At 42.4% G+C, this 23,652-nt stretch overlaps 1 protein-coding gene across 7 annotated transcripts in view; it reads right to left on the bottom strand.

Moving 5' to 3' along the window:
- Positions 1-14,610: 14,610 nt before the first annotated feature.
- Positions 14,611-23,652, bottom strand: part of SCHIP1 (schwannomin interacting protein 1) — a 141,067-nt gene continuing 132,025 nt past the window's right edge. For all 7 annotated transcript variants that reach the window (XM_031449995.2, XM_031449972.2, XM_031449977.2 and 4 more), the window contains 4 exons: positions 22,587-22,784; positions 21,558-21,681; positions 19,019-19,112; positions 14,611-15,255 (listed from right to left, as the gene is read on the bottom strand). In XM_031449995.2, the coding sequence (XP_031305855.1) occupies positions 15,204-15,255; positions 19,019-19,112; positions 21,558-21,681; positions 22,587-22,784 (468 nt within the window). In that variant the 3' untranslated portion in view covers positions 14,611-15,203. The remainder of the gene's footprint in view (positions 15,256-19,018; positions 19,113-21,557; positions 21,682-22,586; positions 22,785-23,652) is intronic.

Below are 23,652 nucleotides of genomic sequence, written 5' to 3'. Positions count from 1 at the left end.
GGCGCAGGTGGCCTCCGTGCCCTCCAGCCGTTCCTACTGAAGCCGGCTGCGACCTGCCCACCTGAGACCTGACTGCAGCCCCCACTGCTCAGGCCACTGGATGGGGAGGAACAGCCACTGGGTGGTCTCACGCTGATCCTCCACGTACTCTTAAACAGAAAATGTAAATATGGTTGATGGAAAATGAAGTTTCTTTAAAGAAAAGAGAAGGAAAAACAGGATCAGGTGGTCAATGAGTTTCCTTCTGGATCTAAAAATGCTTTGATTTTAAGAATGGCTCTACAGTAGCCCTCATTTAAAGGGCGATTGTATCAGACACTTGGAAGGATAAACTACAATTTCTTTGACTTGCAACTTCACTCAGTTAATTAGACAGATACACATGGAGAGCCTTCGATGTGTTTGGCACTGTGCTTGGTGCTGGGGAAGGACAAGGCACAGTACCCTGCTCTCGCAGGCTGTGGGGGAGACCAGACAGCTGTGTTTCAGAACCAGCAATGGCCCAGCTTTCTATTTCTGACTCTGTTACATCCTTAGTTTGCTCGGTGTAAAATGGAGTCAAATTCTGATAATTTATTGTCTATTTCTTCCACTAGCATGGAAGGCAGGAGTTTTGTTTCTTTTATTGACTGTTGTATGTTGAATAATGGGAAGAATGCCCAACATATCGGTGATTGACTTACAAGGTGTAACGATGCGGCTCAAGTTTGAAGGCTATATTTAAAGGTGGTAGAAGAATGAGTTAGTACGATGGTCTTCAAACTGCAGTATGCTTATCCCAAAAGAGTTACCAAGATTTTCCAAGAAATGGATGAGCATGGATAGCTTTAGGGGAATCAATTTCTAGATCCTTAACTTCCTTAGAACCATTTCTCACAGTTGATCTGCCTGAGAATGCACAGAGAAAGTTGTCGTGCTGGTTTCTTTTCCGTCTTCCATTTTACAATCCTTCTTCTCTTACTTAGCAAATAAATGGCTTTTTTTTTTTTAAACTCCAGTCTTACTGGGACACATTCCCCCAGGTGGAAAAAGCACCTATGAAGAAACCCTGGGAGGTATAGGGGCAGGTCTGAGGGAGTAAATGACTCTAGTGCCTGGCTAGTAAATTTTTGCAAGCTTAGTGGTTTCCAACACTTTGCTGCCAACAAAATTCAAGAGCTAATGGATTTGTCATCTGATAGATCACTAAAAATAATTTTTGATGACAGATCACAATGTGTTATTGGCATATAATTGAAAGGGAATTCAGAGAATTGATTGACATCACTGTACAAGACTCCTTCTATTCCCACCTACTTACTTAGGAACAGGTTTTCTCAAGGTTTACATCTATAAATGCAAATGATGGGAATAGAAATGATGGAGAACTCTGTCTCATTCTATCAAAAAGTAATATTCATTGACAGATACATGAATGAATTGGGGAAAAACTCTCCTCTCAATAAAAGGTGAGTTTTCAATAAAATTTCCCTTTTTAGTTCTGTAATTGTTCATCAAAGTTTATAATATACTTATGTTATTTTAATCAATTGATTAATAATAGTAATTGTAACAATAACACAGTATATTTTTGTTACTTAGAATGTTATGGTCACAGGAAATTTTAAGCTTTAAATTGATATTTTCATGTGTATTTATGTGTAAAAAACTTTGATAGGGTGATCAATAAAACATTTAGAAAATTAAATTAAATTATATTAGTACTAAATTTTGGGGGAGAACTAGAAAGGAATATAAATTTAAGAATGAAGACAAGCTTCCTCATTTATTTATTTTTCTTAATGGAAGTGATAGTCAGATTTCTTTGGTATTGAAATCCCATAGGATACATTTAAAAGGCACATTCCTTGTTTAAGTCTTCTGCCCATTTTTAGATTGGGTTGTTTGTTTTTTTCTTATTATGTCATATGAGCTGCTTATATATTCTGGAGATCAAGCCTTTATTGGTTTCATCGTTTGCAAAAATTTTCTCCCATTCTGTAGGTTGTCATTTTGTTTTGTTTATGGTTTCCTTTGCTGTGCAGAAGCTTGTAAGTTTAATTAGGTCCCATCTGTTTATTCTTGCTTATATTTCTATTGCTTGAGTAGACTGTCCTAGGAGAGAATTTTTGAGATGTATGTCAGATAATGTTTTGCCTATATTTTCTTCTAGGAGGTTTATTGTATCTTGTCTTATGTTTAAGTCTTTGATCCATCTTGAGTTGATTTTTGTGTATGGTGTAAGGGAGTGTTCTAGCTTCATTGATTTACGTGCTGCTGTCCAGTTTTCCCAACACCATTTGCTGAAGAGACTGTCTTTATTCCATTGTATATTCTTGCCTCCTTTGTCGAAGGTTAGTTGACCAAAAGTTTGTGGGTTCATTTCTGGGCTCTCTATTCTGTTCCATTGGTCCATATGTCTGTTTTTGTACTAATACCATGCTGTCTTGATGACTGTAGCTCTGTAGTATTGTCTGAAGTCTAGGAGAGTTATTCCTCCAGCCTCTTTCTTTTTCTTTAGTAATGCTTTGGCAATTCTAGGTCTTTTGTGGTTCCATATAAATTTTATTATGATTTGTTCTAGTTCTGTGAAATATGTCCTGGGTAATTTGATAGGGATTGCATTAAATCTGTAGATTGTCTTGGGCAGTGTGACCATTTTAACAATATTGATTCTTCCAATCCAGGAGCATGGGATATCTTCTCATTTTTTTAAGTCTTCTTTAATTTCCTTCATCAATGGTTTATGGTTTTCCATGTATAAGTCTTTCACCTCCTTGGTTAGATTTATTCCTAGGTATTTTATTACTTTGGGTGCTATTTTAAAGGAGATTGTTTCTTTACTTTCTTTTTCTGTTGATTCATCATTAGTGTAAAGAAATGCAACTGATTTTTGAACATTAATCTTGTAACCTACTATCTTGCTGAATTCGACTATTTCTAGTAGTTTTTGTGTGGACCTTTTAGGGTTTTCTATATATAGTATCATGTCATTGGCATATAGTGACACTTTTACCTCTTCTTTTCCAATTTGGATCCCTTTTATTTCTTTCTCTTGCCTGATTGCTGTGGCTAGGACTTCCAAGATTCTCCAAGGAAGAAATACAAATGATCAATAGGCACATGAAAAAATGTTCAATATCACTAATTATCAGAGAAATGCAAATCAAAACTACGATGAAGTATCACCTCACACCAATCAGAATGGCCATCATTCAAAAGTCCACAAATGACAAATGCTGGGGAGGCTGTGGAGAAAAGGGAACCCTCCTACACTGCTGGTGGGAATGCAGTTTGGTGCAGCCACTGTGGAAAACAGTATGAAGATTCCTCAAAAGACTAGGAATAGACTTACCATGTGACCCAGGAATCCCACTCCTGGGCATATATTCAGAAGGAACCCTACTTCAAAAAGACACCTGCACCCCAATGTTCAGAGCAACACTATTTACAATAGCTGAGACATGGAAACAGCTTAAATGTCCATCAACAGATGAGTGGATAAAGAAGATGTGGTATATTTATACAATGGAATATTATTCAAACATAAAAACCGACAACATAACGCCATTTGCAGCAACATGGATGTCCCTGGAGAATGTCATTCTAAGTGAAGTAAGCCAGAAAGAGAAAGAAAAATACCGTGTGAGATTGCTCATATGTGGAATCTAAAAAAAAAAAGAACATAAATACAAAACAGAAACAGACTCATATACATAGAAAACAAACTTGTGGTTGCCAAGGGGGCAGGGAGTGGGAAGGGACAGACTGGGATTTCAAAATTTGTAGATACTGACAGGCATATGCAGAATAGATAAGCAAGATTATACTGTATAGCACAGGGAAATATATACAAGATCTTATGGTAGCTCACAGTGAAAAAAATGTGACAATAAGTGTATGTATGTTCATGTACAAATGAAAAATTGTGCTCTACACAGGAATTTGACACAACATTGTAAAATGACTATAACTCAATAAAAAATGTTTAAAAAAAGGCACGTTCCTTGGATACATCAGATATATTTTTAAATGTTTATATTTAGAAAGTTCTGAAAATGATATTCTTTGTAATTCTTTAAATATATGATGGACAAATTTTGAAGTCAACTTAGAAATGTATGCGGAGTGCAGAGTCTTAAATGTGTTTCTGGGGGCTGTGTGAGCGGCAGGGTCTGGAGCTGGCCGGGCTAGCACTACAAGTGAGGCTTTCTCATCCTGGCTGCGCGGTTAGGCTCAAGCCCTGGGAAATGCCCTTCTTAATCCCTCGGTGTCCATTTCTCTTTCTGCAAAATAAAAAGCACACCTGCTTGCTTTCCCTTATTCTCAGGAACATTCTGAGATCATATAAGATAATGAACTAATGTGGAAAGGTCTAGATTATTTCCTGGGGCAAGTAGGACACCTCTGGGAAGTTTCAATAACTTTTTCAGGTTAACAGGATACTGTTAGTTCCCCAGAAAGTATAAATGAATGGTACTCGTATTACGATGTCTACTTTACTGTGGCCTCCCATTTCCCCCAGTTTTGATTCAGTGGTTGGAACTTCACGAAAGAGATCTAACATCATAGGGTTAGTTTCTGCGTCACTGCATCACGGGGTTAGCAAGAAGGAACCTAACTCTATTTCAAGGCTCAGTCCAGGGTTCTACTCTGATGGTCAGTAAGAGAAATCACAGGCTACACATCAGGAAAGCCAACAACACTAAACTCCCCTCCCGAATGGCTGCCGGAGCACATGCTACTTAGTCCTGTAAACATTGACTCAGGTTCTGAGTATTGTCACTGTTAATGCCTATTCAGGTAACTTGGGGTGGTCAGTCCACACACCACATTGGCCCCTTCAGCTTGTTAGATCATCTAACGTATTTTATATTCAAGATATGATGCCTTTCCTCTTCTCCTTCCTTTCGTCTTAAAGATGCTTATACTTTTATAAACAATTAATGGAAAGTTAGACCTTACACCTCTCCTCCCAGTTCATAAAGCATGTGAGGTTGTGACATCCAGCTGACCTAACGTGCTTCAGAACTGGCTTTTGTCTCAGAAGCCTTATGAGAATGTTGAATCTCAAATGAGGAATGGCAAGTCACCTGCAGTCTTGAAAAGACTTGGAGTTTTAAGTTGTACAAGTCTAAGAATTTGTGGGGAAATTGGGTAGAAAGGCATTGCATATGAAAAAACTCTGGAGTAGGATTTCTCTATGTGATGATATTGAACATCCATTTATTCATTCATTCACGCATTCAACATATATTTATTTACCTCCTATTATGTGCCATTTGCTGGGCTGGGCATGAAGAAGATAAATGCCCTTTCTGCTCTCAGGGGGCTTCTCCTCTGATTGCAGAAAGGCAAAAACAATGGCTATACTATACAATTACTCAAATGAAGACACTGGGAGCAGAGAATAAGCAGCAGATTCAATCTGAGGAAGCAAAAGAAGACTTTCCAGAGGAGATGGCATTTGAGCTCCAAGCAGGGGGAGGGTAAATTAGGAATAAAGAATGTCATGTACAAAGGCTTGGAGACCAGGGAGAACTTGGGATCAACAAGAAGCTCAAGTGTCACCTGCTCAAAATCTGAGAGGGAGAGAATGGCTAGAGTTAGACTGGATGGGAAGGCAAGAGACAGATCATAACAAAGGTTGAACATCATGCAGAGAGTTTCTGTTTTATGCTGTGGGTGACAGGTTTTAGGACATTGAGCAAGGACGTGTCAAGATCAGATGTTCATTAGGGACATTACAAGATCACTTAGCCCTGTGGAGGGTAGATTGAAGTGATAGGGACAGGAGTATAGTCAGGGCTCTTTCAGTCCTGACAGAAATCTGATTAAACTAGTATAAGCAAAATAGGATATCATTGGCTGCTATAACAAAATGCCCAGGGTAGGATCTGGCTTCAGACTAAAGCCAAGAACTCATAGGATGACTCGTGGGATGTCATCAAGGTTTCCTCCTTCTCCCCCACCATCTCTCAGCTCTGCTGCTCTCCTTAGCTTCTGATGCAAACTCTCTCTCCACATAGTAGACAAGGTGGCTGCCAGGCTCTTACTTTCCATTGAACAAGTCCAGTATATTTGTATATCAGTTCCAGGGAAGCTTCTGATTGGCGCTGCTGGGGTCACATGCACATTAGTGAACCAATCATCAGTGGAGGGTAGAGGAAGGGGTATTCCATTGGGAGTGGCTGCCTGGGTCACTCCTGTGAGAGAGGGCAGGCAGCAAGTCTGACAGCCCCAGCAGAACCACATGGAGTTGGGAAAGAGATCCTTTGGGATCCCATCCCAGAAGAAGAGGAATGTGCACTGAGAATATACAGAGTGTAGCTACCACTGACCACAAGAGCAGAATTTGATTACAGCATGATAGAGAGGACAGACAAAGAGATTGCAGGGAGGGGCTGGGTATAGCTGACATCAGGACTTGTCTTCATTGACTCAGTCTTCTAAAACAAAATAGATTTCTGTCTTAGCAGCTACCGGGAGATGCTGTCACTGGGAGAAAATTCCAGATGTTGGTAGCCAGAGAGGGCTAAATAAATATATAGATAAAACATAAATAAATAAACATAGAGAGATACTTATTTGTTTATGATACATTTCTTGGTTCCTTAAAATAATTTGAGGCAACTTATAGGGGTAATATTGTCACCTGAGAGTTACATTACCCCAGATTCTTATTTAATTTGTTATAGGTGGGCTGCAAATTTTGTCCTTTGCTTCCTGGAAACCAAAGCAAAGAGGGCAACATTATCAGTCAAAAAATTTACAATGATCATCAAAGAAACGTGACTATTACTGGTACTGACTCCTGAGAGGAGCATCTCCCCAGGTCCTCATAAAGCTATCATGGTGTAATGTTGTAGTAACGCCGTTTTATTGATAAACGTAATAGTATGTTTTGCAGGGCTCATTCTTAGAATGACTTTCAATGGAGGCTAAAGTCATAAAGCTAAAACATTAGTTACTAAAAGTGAGGTACTCTATAACAAATCCAGGCTATTTTGAAATCCTAAGAAAAGTCTTGCTGAAGCCAGGTCAGCCCAACAGTTATGTGAGTAGCTATCACTTACTTAGCTGTGAATCCCTTTGGTCAGGGTATGTGCACCCCTCATTCCTTTTTGTTTTACATCTAGCTTGTTTCAGTTACTTCTATTACCAATCCAGCTTCTGAATGCATTTGCACACGAGATCCGACTCCCTGGCCCTCTACTCCGCTCAACCTACATGTTAGTAGACCTCAATGACTTCTTTACCCATTCCCAGCTGCCTCTGATACTGGTTTTATCAAATATCACTTCTGCTCTCCTCCAGTCTTCTTCAGACAAGTCCTCGCAGTCACCCTTCTCCTGCTTTTGGCTTCAGGACCTGGAAGGTCAAGCTACCATTTTCCTGAAGAACTGGCACCCTCACTTCCAGTCTGGTGAGACTGGTCCATGGTTTGGATGGTTTGCATGACTGGCCGGGAAACTGAAGACAAAGGAATTCCCAATGCAAATGCTTTCATCTTGAGCCAAGAAGCCTGAGTAACTGAGTTCAGAATGACCATCAGTACTTGTCTCAGAAATCTGAATCCGCCCTTCGATTTGGCTTTCACTTTCTGGTGTGATGCGAAAGCCACACTGCTTGCTCAATTAGTGGCAGCAGAGGAAAATCCATGCAAGCACCTGAAATGAAAGTCGTTTTTATGTGAAACTTCCTGCTTTCTCTGAAATTCACAATTCTGAGAAAGAGTCAGTATGTTTGGCTCCAGCTCATAAGAGCAGAGGCTCTTAAGACATGAAGTCAAGGCAACTGTGCTGTTTTAAAGGAGCAGTTAGCTGCCCAGGGAGCAAACAACTCCTGGATGACTTTAGAGTCCAAAATTCTTGACAATGGGTGTAATTCAGGAAGTGATACACATGTATGTACTTTTAAAAAGAGGAAGTGGGCATTTGGACTCTTCAGTTTAGTGGACTGGGGAGGGCATTGTTGTACTATACTGGCACACCAATTATGCAAATCAGGGGACTGGGCTGATTATAATAGAAACAAGAGAGAGAAAATAAGACTTGAAATGCAGTTTGGATTCCAAAACCATGATTTATTTAGGACTCTTTCTGGTAAGGGGCAAATGGACAACACATTTCAAGTGTGGCCAAAAGGTGCATAATTCTAAGCTTTTTTTTTTTTTTTTTTATTGTTGGATTTGCCCTATCCTTCCAAACCCCATTAATTCTTGCTTCCTGAGTGATTCTTGCCTAAATGTTTGGGGAGGTAGCCCTAAGTTCAGTTTGGGAAGTAGAGGAAACTCAAATGAGGTTTTTGGTTGTTTACATATTGCCTATGAAATTCAGAAAACCTCAGTTATTCAGCCCCTTCGAGGCTGCCTTTGATAAACCACTTCTGGGCCTCAGCCATCCTGGGCCTGGCCCTGAGCCTCACCGGGCCCCACTGGTGACCGAAGCATGTTCTCACGGGAAACCGCATGTCCCTGAGAGTCACGCCGACAGGGTCTCTAACTCTGACTCTTGCAGAGGCACCCCCTGTGGGAGCCTGCCGGGCAGACGGGTTCCAGGCTCCACGATGCTGCCTGCCGTGCAGGAGGTGGCCGTCATGGGCAGGCCGGCCGCGGAGCTGCCCCGGTCTGCAGCGGCCGCGCTGCTGGCTCCCTGGGCCTCCCACTGAGCAGGGCCTCCGTGGTCCCTGGTCCTCACGTTCTCCGCTCCTGCTCTTGGCCCCGGGTCCAGGAAGTGAAGGCTGCTGTCTCCCTCAGGACCCAGCACCCCGACTCGTGTGTGGTGAGTCTGCTCGGGAACTCCGGGTAAAAGGCCCATGTTCTGTTTTCCTCCCACTCTTAGTTTAGCCAGAACTGCAGGGAGACAGATTTATTTATTCCTCTCACACGAAATATCCCTACACTGAATTATTCTTCCTGAGGCATTTATTACTTCCCTTAAAAAATTACTTAGCCTGACAGAGTTGCCTGGTGCTCTATTCTCAATCTGATTTGCATCTGAGACAATGACACGTCTTAAAATCAGCCTTCTTAAGCTGCAGGGGCAAGAGTCCTTCACATCACTGGAAAGAGGAAACGGATGCCTTGTGATAAGCAGTCAAGCCCTCTGTCCCTGTTGTCTGTGAGGGTCAGCACCGTTTTCACCTTGAGCCCTCACGTTGACGGTGCGGGCTCCTGGCTCTCTTGCAAGGCCGTTTCTAGTGTGCGGGGATGCTCTGTGGCCTAAACAGCCCCCCACCCAAGGTGAGACAACACGTCATTACAGACTGTAATTTCTACTGAGAACTAACAGACATCTGGAAGGAAGTAACTTTATGAGGCAGAAAATTAAAGAACTCACTTCCAGCCTTGTCTCTGCTTTACCAGAGTCAGGATACATGCCACTGTTTTCTGCAAAGCCAAAAAGCAAATAAGGTATTGATTGAATATAAAAGAAAAGAGATTCTGGTAGTAAATAATCACTAAGAAAGTCTGAGTGCCTAGTCTAGAGGGTCAAAATAAAATTGCTTTCCACATAAGTATTGCTTTTCTACCCTGTGCTCTTGTACAGTGAGCAAGGAAGTGGATTCAACTATATTCAGTATCTTATAGTAACCTATAATGAAAAAGAATATGAAAATGAATATATGTGTGTATACGTATGACTGAAACACTATGCTGTACACCAGAGATTGACGCAACATTGCAAACTGACTATACTTAAACTAAAACAACAACAACAAAACCCAAGGACCATGTTATAACCATTGGCAGAGCATTGTTCTAGAACAGAGGGCTGGCTGTATGCAGAGACGTATGCTACTGGAAAGAATTTCTTACAACCAATTAATTAGCCCTGGTGAATCTTCTCCTACCAGAACTACTAAATGAAATCCCTTTCAAGTGTTTGCTCAGAAATTAGGAGTGAGAATTTCTTTTCCTTCTGCAGAGCCAGATCATTAATTCACAAATTATTTAATATAGTATTAATTTATACCAACAACTGACTATAAGCCTCAATTAAAATATCCTGAAAAACTCATTACCCATCAACCTATCTCATAATGAATGTGTCATATCCTATTTAGAAAAAATAAATGAACGTCAGTGCAAAAGGTAATTGCGTTTCTAAGCAGCTGAATTCAGCTGGGGTTAAGAGTCAGAGCATGGCCTTGAGGACTGCAGACACCCAAGGCTTTTCCAGATGGACACCAAAGTCATCTCCTGTGGTCACTTGACAATATGTGTAAATCCATAGTCTTGTTTCTAGTATGAATTAATTGTTTGTTCATGATGAATCTTATTTTGACCCTCTCCAGTTTCTGCCCCAATGGCTAAAGGAAAAGATAGACCAGGGGACAAGAGTTAAATCAAACTGAAGAGATCCATGAACTGAAAACGTGTGAGTCACCAACCTAGAGAAGATTTTCTTGAGGAAAGAGGCAGGGCTTTTAGAAGCAGTGTGGCATGATGCTTAAGAACACAGCATTTGTCTTCAGAGACCCGAGTCTGTGTTCTAGCTCTTCCTTAAAGGACTATGGCTGTCCTTGTTAGGACTTGTATTAGTTGCAATAACGCTAGCTGTGGTAACAAAGAGATTCAATGTATAATGGGTCGAACATAATCAGAGTTTATTTCTGACTTCTGCAGCCATCAGAGGCATATTCGACTGGACAGCAGGCAGCTCTCCTCATGCAGGAGACTCAGGGACTCAAACTCCTTCCATACTGTGGCTCTGCCTTCCTCTGGGTCCTTGTGATTGCAGCAGAGAAAGATGAAGCAAGGAGAAGGCAAACCCCTTCTTCAGAGCCTTAGCTGGAATTAAGACACATCACACTTATTCACATTCCATTGGTGAACATCAGTCACGGGTCACATCCGAATACAAAGGGAAAAGTGGTCCCCGTGTATGTAACCACTTCCCAGGGACAACTCCTAGCTGTGAACATGGTGGGGCGGCATGAGTTTCAGCATATGGTAGCTATACCTGCCATAGGGCTGTTCATCAGGGACAGCAGAGATGACAGCCTGCGGAAGGAAAGTCTCTGGGATCGTAGATCAAACATCTGGAGAAGTGAGGGACTTAAGGAAGAGTCAACCAGTCATGGGGTTTCAAGCGTGAAAACAGTGAGAGTAAACCTGAGTCAAAGTCAAGCCGAGGGGCTCCTCCAACAGCTGAGAAGAGAGGCATCAGGCATCAGGAGGAGCAGAGAGATGCTGGTTAGTGGAAGTATTAAGAGGGTGGGTCCCAATGATCAGTTTCTCTTCAAGAGAAGACTCTGCCTGGTTCTGGGCTGAGGGCTATTGTTAAAAAGGTGGCTGAGGTTTGCCTCTACCCTCAAACAGGAAATAGAGAAAATCTGTATTCAGGATGTAGATGACAATCTGTGGAGGCTGAGTTTATGTGTGGGTGTGGGAGTGTGTGTGTGGGTGTGTGTGTGTTAAGAGAGAGAAACAGTTGCATCAAGGAAATGACACCTATGCTCTTTCAAGATGGAAATGAGTTGCTGTTTGTCAGACAAGGGGCGTTGGTTCAGTTTTGTTGTAAGGACTCGAACATCTCTGCAATGGTCTCACCTGTCTTACTACCTTAATTAGCTCTCTGTATTTTGAAGTATCTAAATATAATACTAAGTAATAGTTTAAGAAAAAAAATGACGTACTCACAGAATAAAAGCACAAGCAAATGTGAGTACAAGCATGTTCATTGCATCATTGCTTTTAGTGGCAGAGATCTGGAAAGATCCTTATGTCCATCATTAAAGGGAATGGCTAATAAAGCATGTTCCAGCGTACTGGGCATTACTATACAGCTGTTAAAAAGACTGGCTCAGATCTGTATGTACTGACCTGGAAGGATGTCCACAGATAAGGCAGAGCAGTTGTTTTCTGTGAGCCACCTTTGTATAAACAAACTGAGACACAATGTGTGTATCTGCTCGTACAGGCATGGAAAAAGATGTGTAAGAATGTGTTTCAAGTTTTAACATCGATATTCTGGAGGAGGGAGAGGGGCTTGAAGATTGAGGTGACTTTTTCCTTAAGCATCTGTTTTGTAAATCAGTGACTGATAAACAAGAAAACCCCCCCAAGGACATGTTAAATCTCAAAAACTGGTATAATACAGAATGCTTCCTTCACCCAAACCCTGATCATTTACCTCTCTCCTTTCAGCAATTATTGGGTATCTACTGGGTGCCAGTCCTTTCATGGACACTACTTTGTTCAGTCTTTAGAATAATCCCAAGCGATAACATATGATAACATAGAGCTTTAGTGACTTGCTTAAGGTCTAACCACTAGGAAGATGGTGGTCAGCGTTGTGCCCAGTCCCTTCTGACCCAGAGCCTGCGTATTGTTGCTCACACCTCACTCTCTTAAAATCAGGAGGAGAGGTGACCCTATTTTTTTTATGTCAGGAAGTCTAGTACCTAAGTGGTAAACTAGTAAGGGTCCTAGTTGACGTATGTAAGGATGATGTGGTGCGGATAAGAATCCTGTTGGGAGAAAGGGTACAGCTCAGCGGTAGAGTGTGTGCTTAGCATGCATGAGGTCTGGGTTCAATCCCCAGCACCTCCATTAAATAAACACATACATGAGTAAGCTTAATGTTCTCTCTTCCCCAAATAAATAAGTAAGTAAGTAAGTAAGTAAGTAAATAAATAAATAGAAATAGCCACTTAAAAAAAGAAAAAAAGAATCCTGTTGGGAATAATCCTAAGCAAAGGGACTGGAAAGACCCGAGAATATCCTTGGAGGTGAGCCATTGGGTGACAACTGTACCAGGGCAGAAATGTGAAGGGGACACTGGTACCCTGGTGTAGTCTCCTTTGAGGGTCTCGGATGGTGGGAAGAATTGCTCTGCCTTCAGCTGGCTTTGACCGTGAGGGTGTTGAAGGGCGCTTGTGGGTGTGACCTCACTTCCTTCTTGAGTTAGCGGCGCTTTAGGTATCTGATCATGGGCTCAAACAACTGAAGGGTTAGAGGCCATGAATTTCTTCAGAACACATTTCTATCCAGAGAGATTGCATTGCTTAAGACAAAGAGAAAACTCATTTCTAAATTTTTATTGGAATTGCCAATTCTGGCAAGGATTAAAAAAAAATTGAGATCGTCTTTCCTGGTGGCCTGAGTTCTAGCGTCAGGATTTCAGGTTGCAGATGTCACTGTAGGACGTTTCGGTCACACGACCCCTCTTCCTTGGGCTCAGGCATTTTTGTCACACTCTCCCTAGGTCAACTGTCCCCAAAAGTTACAAATTAATAGAAATACATTTTAATTAGAAAAAAATAGAAACTAAAAAAAAAAATGGTCAAAGAAAAGAGAAGAAAGAAAAAAGTCCAAGGCATTGGTTCTTAACATTAGTATAACCAAGAGACCTTTAAAACCCCTGATGCCCAGGCCACACCTCAGACCAATTGTATCAGTGTGTGGGTGGGACCGAGGCCCCTGTGGTTTCTAAATTTCCTCAAGTGATTCCACTGTGCAGCTGAAGACGAGAGCCGCCGGCTTAGTGACGGACATCCTCACCCAGCTGCAGCAGCGAAGGCCCAGCCACTGTGCCTGGATCTTCAGGGCTGGGGTTGCCCAGGGGTCACCGACAGCTGGTGTAGGAATTTGGGGCTCAGTTAGAGACCTTGGGGTAGAGAGGAGTTTGAGCGCCACCCGTTAGCTTAGTGGTGAGTGACCTGTCCCGCTCAACAGCCGACTCTCAAAAACCAAAACATACTTGTGGGCTGCATTGGTTTTCTCTCCCAGTTGACGAGAACTTGATTGAGACTCATGAAGAAACGCTTCATGCTTCAATTGAAGAGGGCCTATTTTGCTAAGTAAGAAGGCTGGGAAAATTGGCAACCCTAAATTACTTAAAATAGCCCTCTGGGTATTTATAAGAACAGAAAATGGGGCTAGCTGACTCAACTCCTATCTTCCGGTCACATCATGGACCTTCGAGTGAAACCAGGTGGTCTGTGGGTGGTTCTGGAGCGTTGGCTGCTCATCTCCGCTTTGGTTTATGGTTCTCCAATGCCCCCATGGACATTCGCTAATTATATCATTTTTTCTGAACCTCTCTACCTAGTGAGAAACTGCCTGTCATCTGCTTTAGACTTGGCATTTTTCTTCATGTGACCAACAGAAGTGTCTGAAATGTGAGACATGGCAACACTGGCCTTGGGAAAAGTGTCACTGAGGGTGTCATTTGTTCCCGTGGCAAGTTTGGTAAATGCAGATTTTTTTAAACTTAAAAAAACATTTTTAATGGAGGTACTGGAGATTGAACCCAGGACCTTGTACATGATAAGCCACGCTCTAGCACGGAGCTGTACCGTCCCCCGCTGAGAAGTGCAGCTTTGATGCAGTTACCGGCTCTGGGAAGCCCAGCAGCTAGTAAACAGCAGGGACAGCGGACTCTGAGCAGAAGCAGAAGTGCTGGCTCTGACGTCTCCCTGGATCACTCCCTCATACACACACACACACACACCCCGTCCACAATCCACAATCTTCCTGGCGATTCGCTGCACTGCTAGTCCCTGGGGCCCTTTGTTTGTTCCCTGGTAAAACCTTCCCAGCGGGGCTTCCGGTCGAGGAGGAGACAGGAGGGAAGCCAGAGAGCCAGCGTGGGGCTTGCTAGTGAGCAAAAAGACGTATCCTATGAAACAAAGTTTTAATTTTTATTTTACATATTTATACATAAAACTCTCAGGGAACCCTCTGGATCCAACAGAATGTTAATAGCACATCTAAAAATGAGCTTCAGGTAGTCAACATTCACAAAATGTTGAAAACTGATTAAAATATACATATTATGGAGAGCTACAACTTCACTACGAGGCAGGCAGGTATTTTTTGACTTGGGTAGCACCGTCATTTTACAGTTCTTTAAAACTACAGTGAAGAATGAAAGCAGTCAATGGTAAAATCCTGCTCCAACTCAAAACCTCTAAACAAATAAAAATAAAGTTAAAACTACCCTCTTTGAGTAACCATGATTTGTGATGGTGTCAGTACTGTACAGTTTTCTTTTCGTAACAATATTTTATTAAAATGCCTGATAGTTAGTGGCACAGTACAAAAATGAAAATAAATTAAGAAGCAAAGGCCAATCACCGGACGTTAAGCTTCAGACATGATCAATGACTAACACTGACATTTGTTTGTTTCTGCGCCACCTTTAGCAACAGCATTTTTACAACCACAGAAGCAAAATAAATTCTAGCTTGTCCTCTGGTTGGATGGCTTCTTTTCACTTTGCCGGCATTTTCTCTGCCATGTGCTTCTGCTGACTCTCGGCGTGTCTGTGAGATTAATAATATGATTATTTAGTGCTAAGAAGAAAGAGCCAAACCAGCAGCTAAAACATCCTCCAAACCAAGGTTCGTTCAGAGTTACTCATAGTGAAATCAAGAGAATCAAGAAAGAGTTACTCAAGTCAAATTGATTCGCCTGCTTTCAATGTTTATATTCTATGTACGATTCCTAGTGAGCCACTGGATTAACCTGAGACATGGATCTGTCACTACCTTTGGGAAGAAACGTGCTGCATTTAAAAATGAAAGAAGAAAAGCAGCTGGGACAGTTTATTCAGCAAATGTCTAGTATGTGCCTGCTCCGCGCCAGGCGCTGCTCGGGGTGCCAGGGACTTGGTGGTGAGCAGACAAGGATGCCTTTGTTCTCGGGGAGTCTATATTCCAATGGAAAGAGACAAGAAAGGAACAAACCGCAAAACCAGGAAATGGGAGGTAGAAAATGGGTGCTAAGCAACAATCAAAAAAAGGTGTTGTGACAGAAAGCAACTAGTGACTACTTGAAACACAGGCGCACAGACACAAATCTAAGTATTAACCAGGCTCCTGTTAATAATCCGATTTCAGTCTCACAGAGGCTAATGTCTTCCTAACAAATGATAGCCCTTTGTGGATGTAAAGATTTTCCATGTTGGCATCCCCCTCCCTCTCCTCCCCTCCATCAGTCCTAACGGCATGATTGGCAGGGAGGGCAGGGGCAGGGCGGTGAAGTCTTCTCACCCTTCAGGCTCAATAATGGCCTGTGAGCCCAACTTTGGGCCAACATAGCAGCTGGCCAGTGCAGACGGGGTGGGAGGCAAGACCAAGCTGCTTACATCACTTGAATGAGCACTAATTAAACGTCTCCCCAGAGAGTGGTAGGGTCTGAAGGCTGCAAAAAGACAAACGTTTTGAAGGAGGATCTTAGGGAAATTATAAATTGGGCAAGAGAAGAGCATCTAAGAGTGTGGTTTCCAGTTGTCATCAAAGATTCAGGGGCAGTTTTTGCGTGCTGCCTAGGCTACGTCAGTGACGTCAAGTTTAACTCATTGGTATTATGCATCTATGGTACAGGGAAGACAAACCACAAACTTTCAGAAATAAGGAAGCGGCAGCAGTGTCCTTGCCACACACAGCAGCCCACAAATAACTGGTGATGTTCATTTAACAATAAAAGGTCTCAGGAAAAAGATATCAACAGCACTCTATGCCTAAAAAACTATGCCTTTCAGCAGACCAGCTCTTTTTTGTGTGCAAAGAGTTGATCTTTTTCATAAAGTAGCTCATGGGCCTCACTTAAATTCAGCTCAAGAAATATTTTGATGCCCAGCAGCTAAGATTCCACTGTAGCTAATTAAATTATAGCTCTTACAGCAGCCTTGGCTTTAAAATCTCTGTGTGTGTGCGCGCATGCACAAACAGCACGGGATTTTCTGAGCGAGACGGAAAGAACAGACAGGAAATAGCTTCAGAAAATACTGGTGTGTTATCTTGAGACATACATACAAGGGTGAATTTCATTAAAATTTTAAACAAAGGAGGGGAAGAGTTTCACCCCATAAAACTAAAAGGTTCTCATCAACTATTTATATGATAGTCTTTATTAGGATTTATTTCACTCAAACCCCACAGACTTCTTTTTATCAACAATCGATATTAAGGACCTACCATGCACCTGGCAGGCTCTGTCTTAGGCTCTGGGGACACAACAATGACTGGAAATGGCAGCATCTCTGCTTTCAGGGGGTTTACAGTCAGGCAGGGAGAGACAGCAGGCAAAAATAACACAATATGATGAGGCTCCACTTGGAGGGATGCTATGTTGTCAGGAGCACAGAGAAGGGACCTACCCCAGTGGTCCTCAAATTAGGCCGTGCACTGGAATCATCTGAGGAGCTTAAAGAACTCCTAATATACAGGCTACTCCACAGAACGATTGAATCAGAATCTCTAGGAGTGAGACCCAGGCATTAGCATTTTATGAAACACCCCAGGTGGTTTAAATGTGCAGCCAAAACTGAGAACTGCAGAGCTGAACTGCCACCTGGAGTGGCAGGAGCTAGACAGGTAAAGGGAACAGGTGAACAGGCTTCCCGCCAGTCGGGGGAAAACTCAGGGCCCCTTTAGGGACGTTTAAGTATCCTTAGAATGCTCCATGGGCAAAATTATACTTCTGCAGCCAGGAATGGACGTAGAAACTCCCCAGCTGCTCCAATTTAAAGGGTTCCTCCAACACCTTTAAATTAGTGACTTCTTTTCTCTGAACCCCACGGTTCTGCCTGCCCTGTCTCCCATAATCACATCATCTGAAGGTATAAACAAAATACACTGTGAATCTAAATAATAACAAGACACTTTGAGAGAAGGGAGGACCCTCTGAATGTTGTCTTTGCAAGGAGGATGGCCAACGCTGCCTAGAGAGGCAGAGAAACAGTCTCTGCTATCATAGGCAAGTCACAGTGTTTACAATAGAGTTGACATATTTTTCAGAAGAAGCAGGTGCTGGTTGTATATTTCACCACGAATTTCCCATAATCTTAACCCCTATATGCAAATTTCTAACCCAATAAAAAGGGATGCGTCTTGTAGTTGTTGGTGCAGTGCCTGAATACACCTGTAAGGGCAACAGTATTATCTGAGTGTTACTGTGATATCTCACATGCAGGCAAATATACTAAGAAGTTAGGAGAAGACCTTCAAGGTTTTTGGCTTTTTTTTTTAGGGGCAAGGCAATATAATATCCAAAGCATATGAAACAGAGTGCTGCCCATAGATCTTTAAAACCAGTCTAAACATAGTTCTGCAGTATCTATTTTGCTACTATAACTATTTCTGTAACATTGCATTTAGAAAACCATTTTACCCAGTGTTACGCACTGTGAAGAGGTCCCTGCCATGGGTGCTGAGAGCATTTTTCACGACATATGTTTTCAAGCTTCTCTTGGATGGTCTGGATCATGTGGTTAATTCCTTATGTTATTGTGACAAGCAGTGTTCTTTCTTTCATTGGGAGCCTTCAACTCTCTGAATACCATTTCTGGGATTAACAGGAATTGTTGCCTAAGGTTTAAAGACTTCCCATAAACTTTCTCAGAACAGGTAACGTAGTAAATCTGAGAACAGGGATGCTCACAGTATTTCATATACTTTATATACTTGGCTTTTCCACAAGGAAAACTACAAAGAAATGCAAGATCTTGACCAGCATTAGCCAAATTTCCTTATCCTCTAGGGAAGAAAGCATTCTTTACCTCTTTAGAGAGAGGCACTTGGAGCCAGTCCCAGCTAGAAACGCACATCTTGGCATTTCCCCATAGTGAGAGCAATCTGGTGGCACTGGTGCTGGGGAAAGATGCCAGTGTCCCTGCCTTCTGGGCATGGCAGATGTGATCAAGAGTCAGGTCACATAACAGCAAGGGCCACTTGGTGGCACCCACCACGTGCTGGAATCATGCCAGCATGGGATGGCTTAGGGCCGACTCCCCAGGGGATAGTCCGTCAGGATAAAGTCTTCCCAGGCCAGAATTGCTGACCTGATTTAGGTGGGGGTGTATGACGTTCTAAGGCACTGACCATCCATCACAAGCAATGCATTTGGATAGGAGCAGCTTTGGCTGCTTCCCTTCCATCTAACCAGCTGACACCAGCAGAGATTAGGCGAATTACTTATGGAAGAAGGGAAGAAGTTCTCTAGAGCTCACTCTTGCCTTAATTCTTAAACTTCAGACCATCCCAGGCTTCTTTCCTTCTTTGGAAAGGGTGAGGCACCACTGACCTGGTCAAGTCTTCGATGTCTACCAGCATGGCGTCCTGCTCCGTGTGCAGCTCATCTCGGATGAGAAGCAGCTGGACCAATTCTTCATTCAAGCCTGGGGCAAAGAAAAGAGAGCATGTAGAAATAGACACAACTGCATCTAAGTCAGGATGTATAGCTACTTATGGACCATTCTATACGTACCATAGATACACCCATATATACAAACAGCTAAACATAGCAGGAAGGCATTTTTGCTAAAATTCAGAGTTCCTACATTAGCTTCTCACAAGCCCAGGAGAAGTCACCAGTTTGAGAACATGACTAGTTGGCATAATTACAGAAGTACTGGAAGAAAAGGAGGATGAAGTATCTCCAATTACATTCACATTATAAAGTGGGAAAAGAAATTGTTAGCTGTTAGGAAAATAGCTTGTTAGAAGAAGCGGGATTTTGTTTTGAAGAAATGTGAACCAAGAAGGCTAGGGCATGTTAAGTGTTCCATCGTTCATCTTCCGGATGCTCCTCCCACACCGAGGGCTGCAGGGCACCCCTGCCCCGCTGAGACAGCGCCTCACCAGGCGCCCAGCAGGGGCGGAAGGCACCTCAGGGATTCTCAAAGGCTTCCTGGAGCTGAGGGAAGGCGCAGCCTGTTCTAAGAAACGGTAATATCTGAAGATATTGGAGAGCCAGATGTGTAAGACCTGAAGAAATAACCCCTGAGATCTCGGACAGTGGGTACCAAGGAAGTTACTCCCTAGGACTGACACTGGCAATAAAATAGATGGAAACATTTCTAGTCTTTCTGAAATCAGTGTACTAGGTTAATCTGGGCCCTATCCTTGAAAAATATGAACAAACCAAGGGTTCTCTTGCTTTTTCCCCTCAGAAGGGCTGAGAATGAAAGCTTCTAGGTTTGGACACATGGACACATGGAGGGTAACATTCATTTAGCAAGAGCTCTGGGCCCAGAAACAAAAGAAAGGAAGGAAGCATTCAGCGAGGTCCTCCTTGGAAATGCTTTCAGAGATCCTGACCTCAAATAATGCATTTATTTGCCTGTAGTTCAGACCAGTTTTCAATTTTAAAAAAGGAGAAAAAAAAAATCAAAGAGGTCTAAAATTTCACCTACCCCTGAAAAGGACTAGATGGCAATGTTATTATCTAAAAGTCTAAGGAAGATATTTCAGTGGTAAAATATCAGAAAGCCTTTTAAGTCCTTGAAAGCATAACACTCCTAGTAATTTATTCTCAACTCAAATTAAAATGTAGTAGAATTTTAAAAAACCCTGTGAATCTACAGTTTCTTAATTAAAATGTTAAATCCTTTCTCTTGACTTTAAAACTATACTGAATGTATTAAGTTGCCACTGAATGCATCCAATTTTATTTTTTTTCGAGTGGGTTCTTAGGGTAGCTTTTTAGTCTGGCACCCAGTACAGCGCCTGCATAGTGTATGAGAATGTTTTTCCCATATGAAGTTTTAAATGTTTCATTATGGAAATTTTTAAAATGATACAAAAGTAAAGAGAATTGTTCAATGAACCCCCTGCCCCATGCATCAAGCAGCTTCCACAATTACCAACTCATGGCCAGTCTTGACTCATTTGTCGCTCCTTCTCTTACAGGATTTTTAAAGCAAATTCCAGGCATCATATAACTTTATCTGTAAATGGTTCCGTATGTATCTCTAAAGACAGGGCTCTTTTAAAAAACTTACCATAACCGTAATACCTCGGTCATAGGTGAGTAAGTAAATCTTTAATAAAACATTCAGTCAGTGGTCAAATTTCCCCACTTGGCTCCTAAATGCTTTTTTGTAGTTGGTTTGCATTTGGTTGGCATGTCTCTTAGGTGGTTTCAATCTATAAGCCATGGGCTGTATGGACTCGTGTTTCTGGAGGCTAGAGGGCTCATGAGTTCGGCTGGACTAATCACTCTGCCTGACTGAGCATGCTCTCTCCTTCACTGGCCCAGCACCTGCCCTTCTCTGCACAACCCAGCACTTTGAGTGAGTACTATTCACTCACCGCCCCCAACTTCCAGTAGAAGTCCTTCTTATTCTGGGGGGAAAGGCCCAGTCTTTCTCACTCTATAGTTTACACATATTGGTCACACATGCTTTCACCACCTGGAGTCCCATGACATAAGTCAAATTTGATTTGATGACTCAGAATGAACATATATACAAGTGAAGTCAAGAGTCTAACTCTCCAATAAGTGACTTGTAAGTACTAAATCACTTCTATAAACAGGTAATTCGAGCTAAATATATGCCAGGCACTCTGCTAGGAGCTAGGGATTTCATATTAATAAAAAGGACCCCTAAGCTGTGGAACCTTGAAAAATTCTTCAAGTTTCTCAACACTTTACAGTAAAAACAGAAACATAATCAAAAGGAGAGCCTCGTGATTCTCTTCCTTTTCTTGCAAGGATGCAGGAAGACCCCAATGAATGGACCCCAGTGAGGACCCCAAGAAACTGAATCAAGGAAGCAGTACTATCCATCCCGACATATTTTACACTTGATATCCCATTTTCCAGCACCTCTTACACTTACTTTCTATCTGGGAATGGAGATCATTGACTATGACTTGTAGCTGCCCGATAGTCATGTCTCTCAGGTCAGTGGGCTTTAAACTTCTTTTCATCAAACATTCACTTATATGAGGCATGTGTGGCAGCTGAAGATACAAAGGGAAGAAATGGAGGCGTGAACAGAGCAGCAAGCGCACTGAACATACGACCCAGCTTTCTCCTAAAAGTCCCACCTTCATTCACCCACTTCAGTTCGGGTTTCTGGCTTAAAAGCTTTCCCAGTCTGACTTTTCCAATGTGAGGCCCTCCCTACACATTGTCTAAGATGCTCTCGGCATCAAAATGGGACACGACTCAAATCAAAAGCTTCTGGACTGCTCTTTAACACAGGCCGTGACAACTGAGAGTCTGTTATGGTATCAACAAATGAATTCCCAGGGAGCGTAAGTAATATCAATCACACGGACAAAATCAGTAATATCAGCAAGTTACTAGTTAATACCAGGCTGCAGGCACTGTGCTAAGTGCTCTGAACACTTTTCCCACTGAATTCTCACAATTGTGCTCTGACACAGGCGTTATTCCCATTTTATAGGTGAGAAAACTGAGATGTGCCCAGAGCCCCACAGCAGGTCAATGGCAGAGCCAGACTTAGGCTCCAAAGCCCAGGGCTCTTACCCACTCTGCCATATTGTCTTCATTGAAAAGTGGGAACAAGAGCTAAAGCAATAGTGAGTTTGCCACAGCAACGAGCTCTGAAACTGAGGTTGCTCTGAAGGAATTAAAACACTCCCATGATGGGTAACATTGCTCCTAAGACACACAGCAGGCAGGAATCAAGAGCAAAGTTTACTTTTGTGAAATCTGTTGCATATGTATCCTCCAGCCATACAGACGGAAGGAAAAATAAACAGATATTTCTCAATGACAGTACGTTTTACACACTGCCTTGCAGAAACCCAAGTTTGCATAACTCCGGGAAAGGACTAAGACAGAGCCAACCACTTGGAGTCACCAAACCCTGGCTTGCGTTAAGGCATTCGCTGCTTACGAGATCAGCGACCGGAGACTTTTTCCTGTTCTGTTTTTCCACTTCTACTTGCATTTTGGCCATTGGTTTGGCCATGGCAAGGGCCATTTTGGCTTCAGCTTGCAATTTCTTTTGCCTTGTGAGGAAATCCATGTCATCCAGGGACTCGGATTCTTCTTCAGTAGTGTCTCTATCGGAATAGGAAGAACTCTGTTTGCTCTGCGAAGGGAAAAAGAACAGCCCTGAGCTTTCCGTGCCAGGTGCCATCTTTGGGGATGGGCTACGGCGTTCCCTGAACCCTCTCTCAGAGCGGCCAAGGGCCCCCTCCATCAGCGCGACTCAGGTCTCAATTTGATCTGTAACAGTTTCAAGTAACATTTGAAAAGAGAGTTTCTTCCCTCAGTGTCAAAAATTGACTCTGATTTTAGCATAAAGAATAGCATAACTAATCATAGGGAGACTCTGCTTATGAAAACCTTGAGACATTTCTTTGATTCTTACTCCAAAACTTTCCTGAAGTGAACAGACACAGTAAAATATTTAACCCAGAGCAAAGGTGATGGGTTGCTTCCTGGAGCGGGCAGGATCTGAGATGTCCAGTGAAGTTCTGACGTGGCATTGCACACAGTGACCCACATGGTTTCCTGCGAGTTGGTCTCTGATAAGAAAGGTAGACAGACCTCACAGAAAGGAAAGAATTTCAGCCATCGGCACCTGGGGTCACTGAACTCTCTTCTGTAATATGTGTGCAAGGAACAAGGAGGCATTGCTCAATATATACTACCTTGCTGGTTTCTTTGAGCAACATCTCTGTGTGCTAGCCTTCCCACCCCTGTCCCGACCCCATCCCCTACCTTTTAAAATGTGTCCTGCTGCTAGTCTGTGCTCATGTTTCTTTCTCTTTTTTAATGGAGGTACTGGGGGTTGAACCCAAGACCTCACATATTTTAAGCATACACTCTATCATATCCCCAACCACCCTGTGCTGATTATTTCTAAGCCCAATGGGGAACGATTAACGTACAGCATATTTTCCTTTACAATTTTTAGGGCCTATGTGATTTCTTTTATAGTTTAACATGAAAGT

This window comes from Camelus dromedarius, chromosome 2 (genome assembly GCF_036321535.1).
Source record: "Camelus dromedarius isolate mCamDro1 chromosome 2, mCamDro1.pat, whole genome shotgun sequence".
Taxonomy (NCBI): domain Eukaryota; kingdom Metazoa; phylum Chordata; class Mammalia; order Artiodactyla; family Camelidae; genus Camelus; species Camelus dromedarius.
This window is presented reverse-complemented; position numbering and strand designations above follow the sequence as displayed.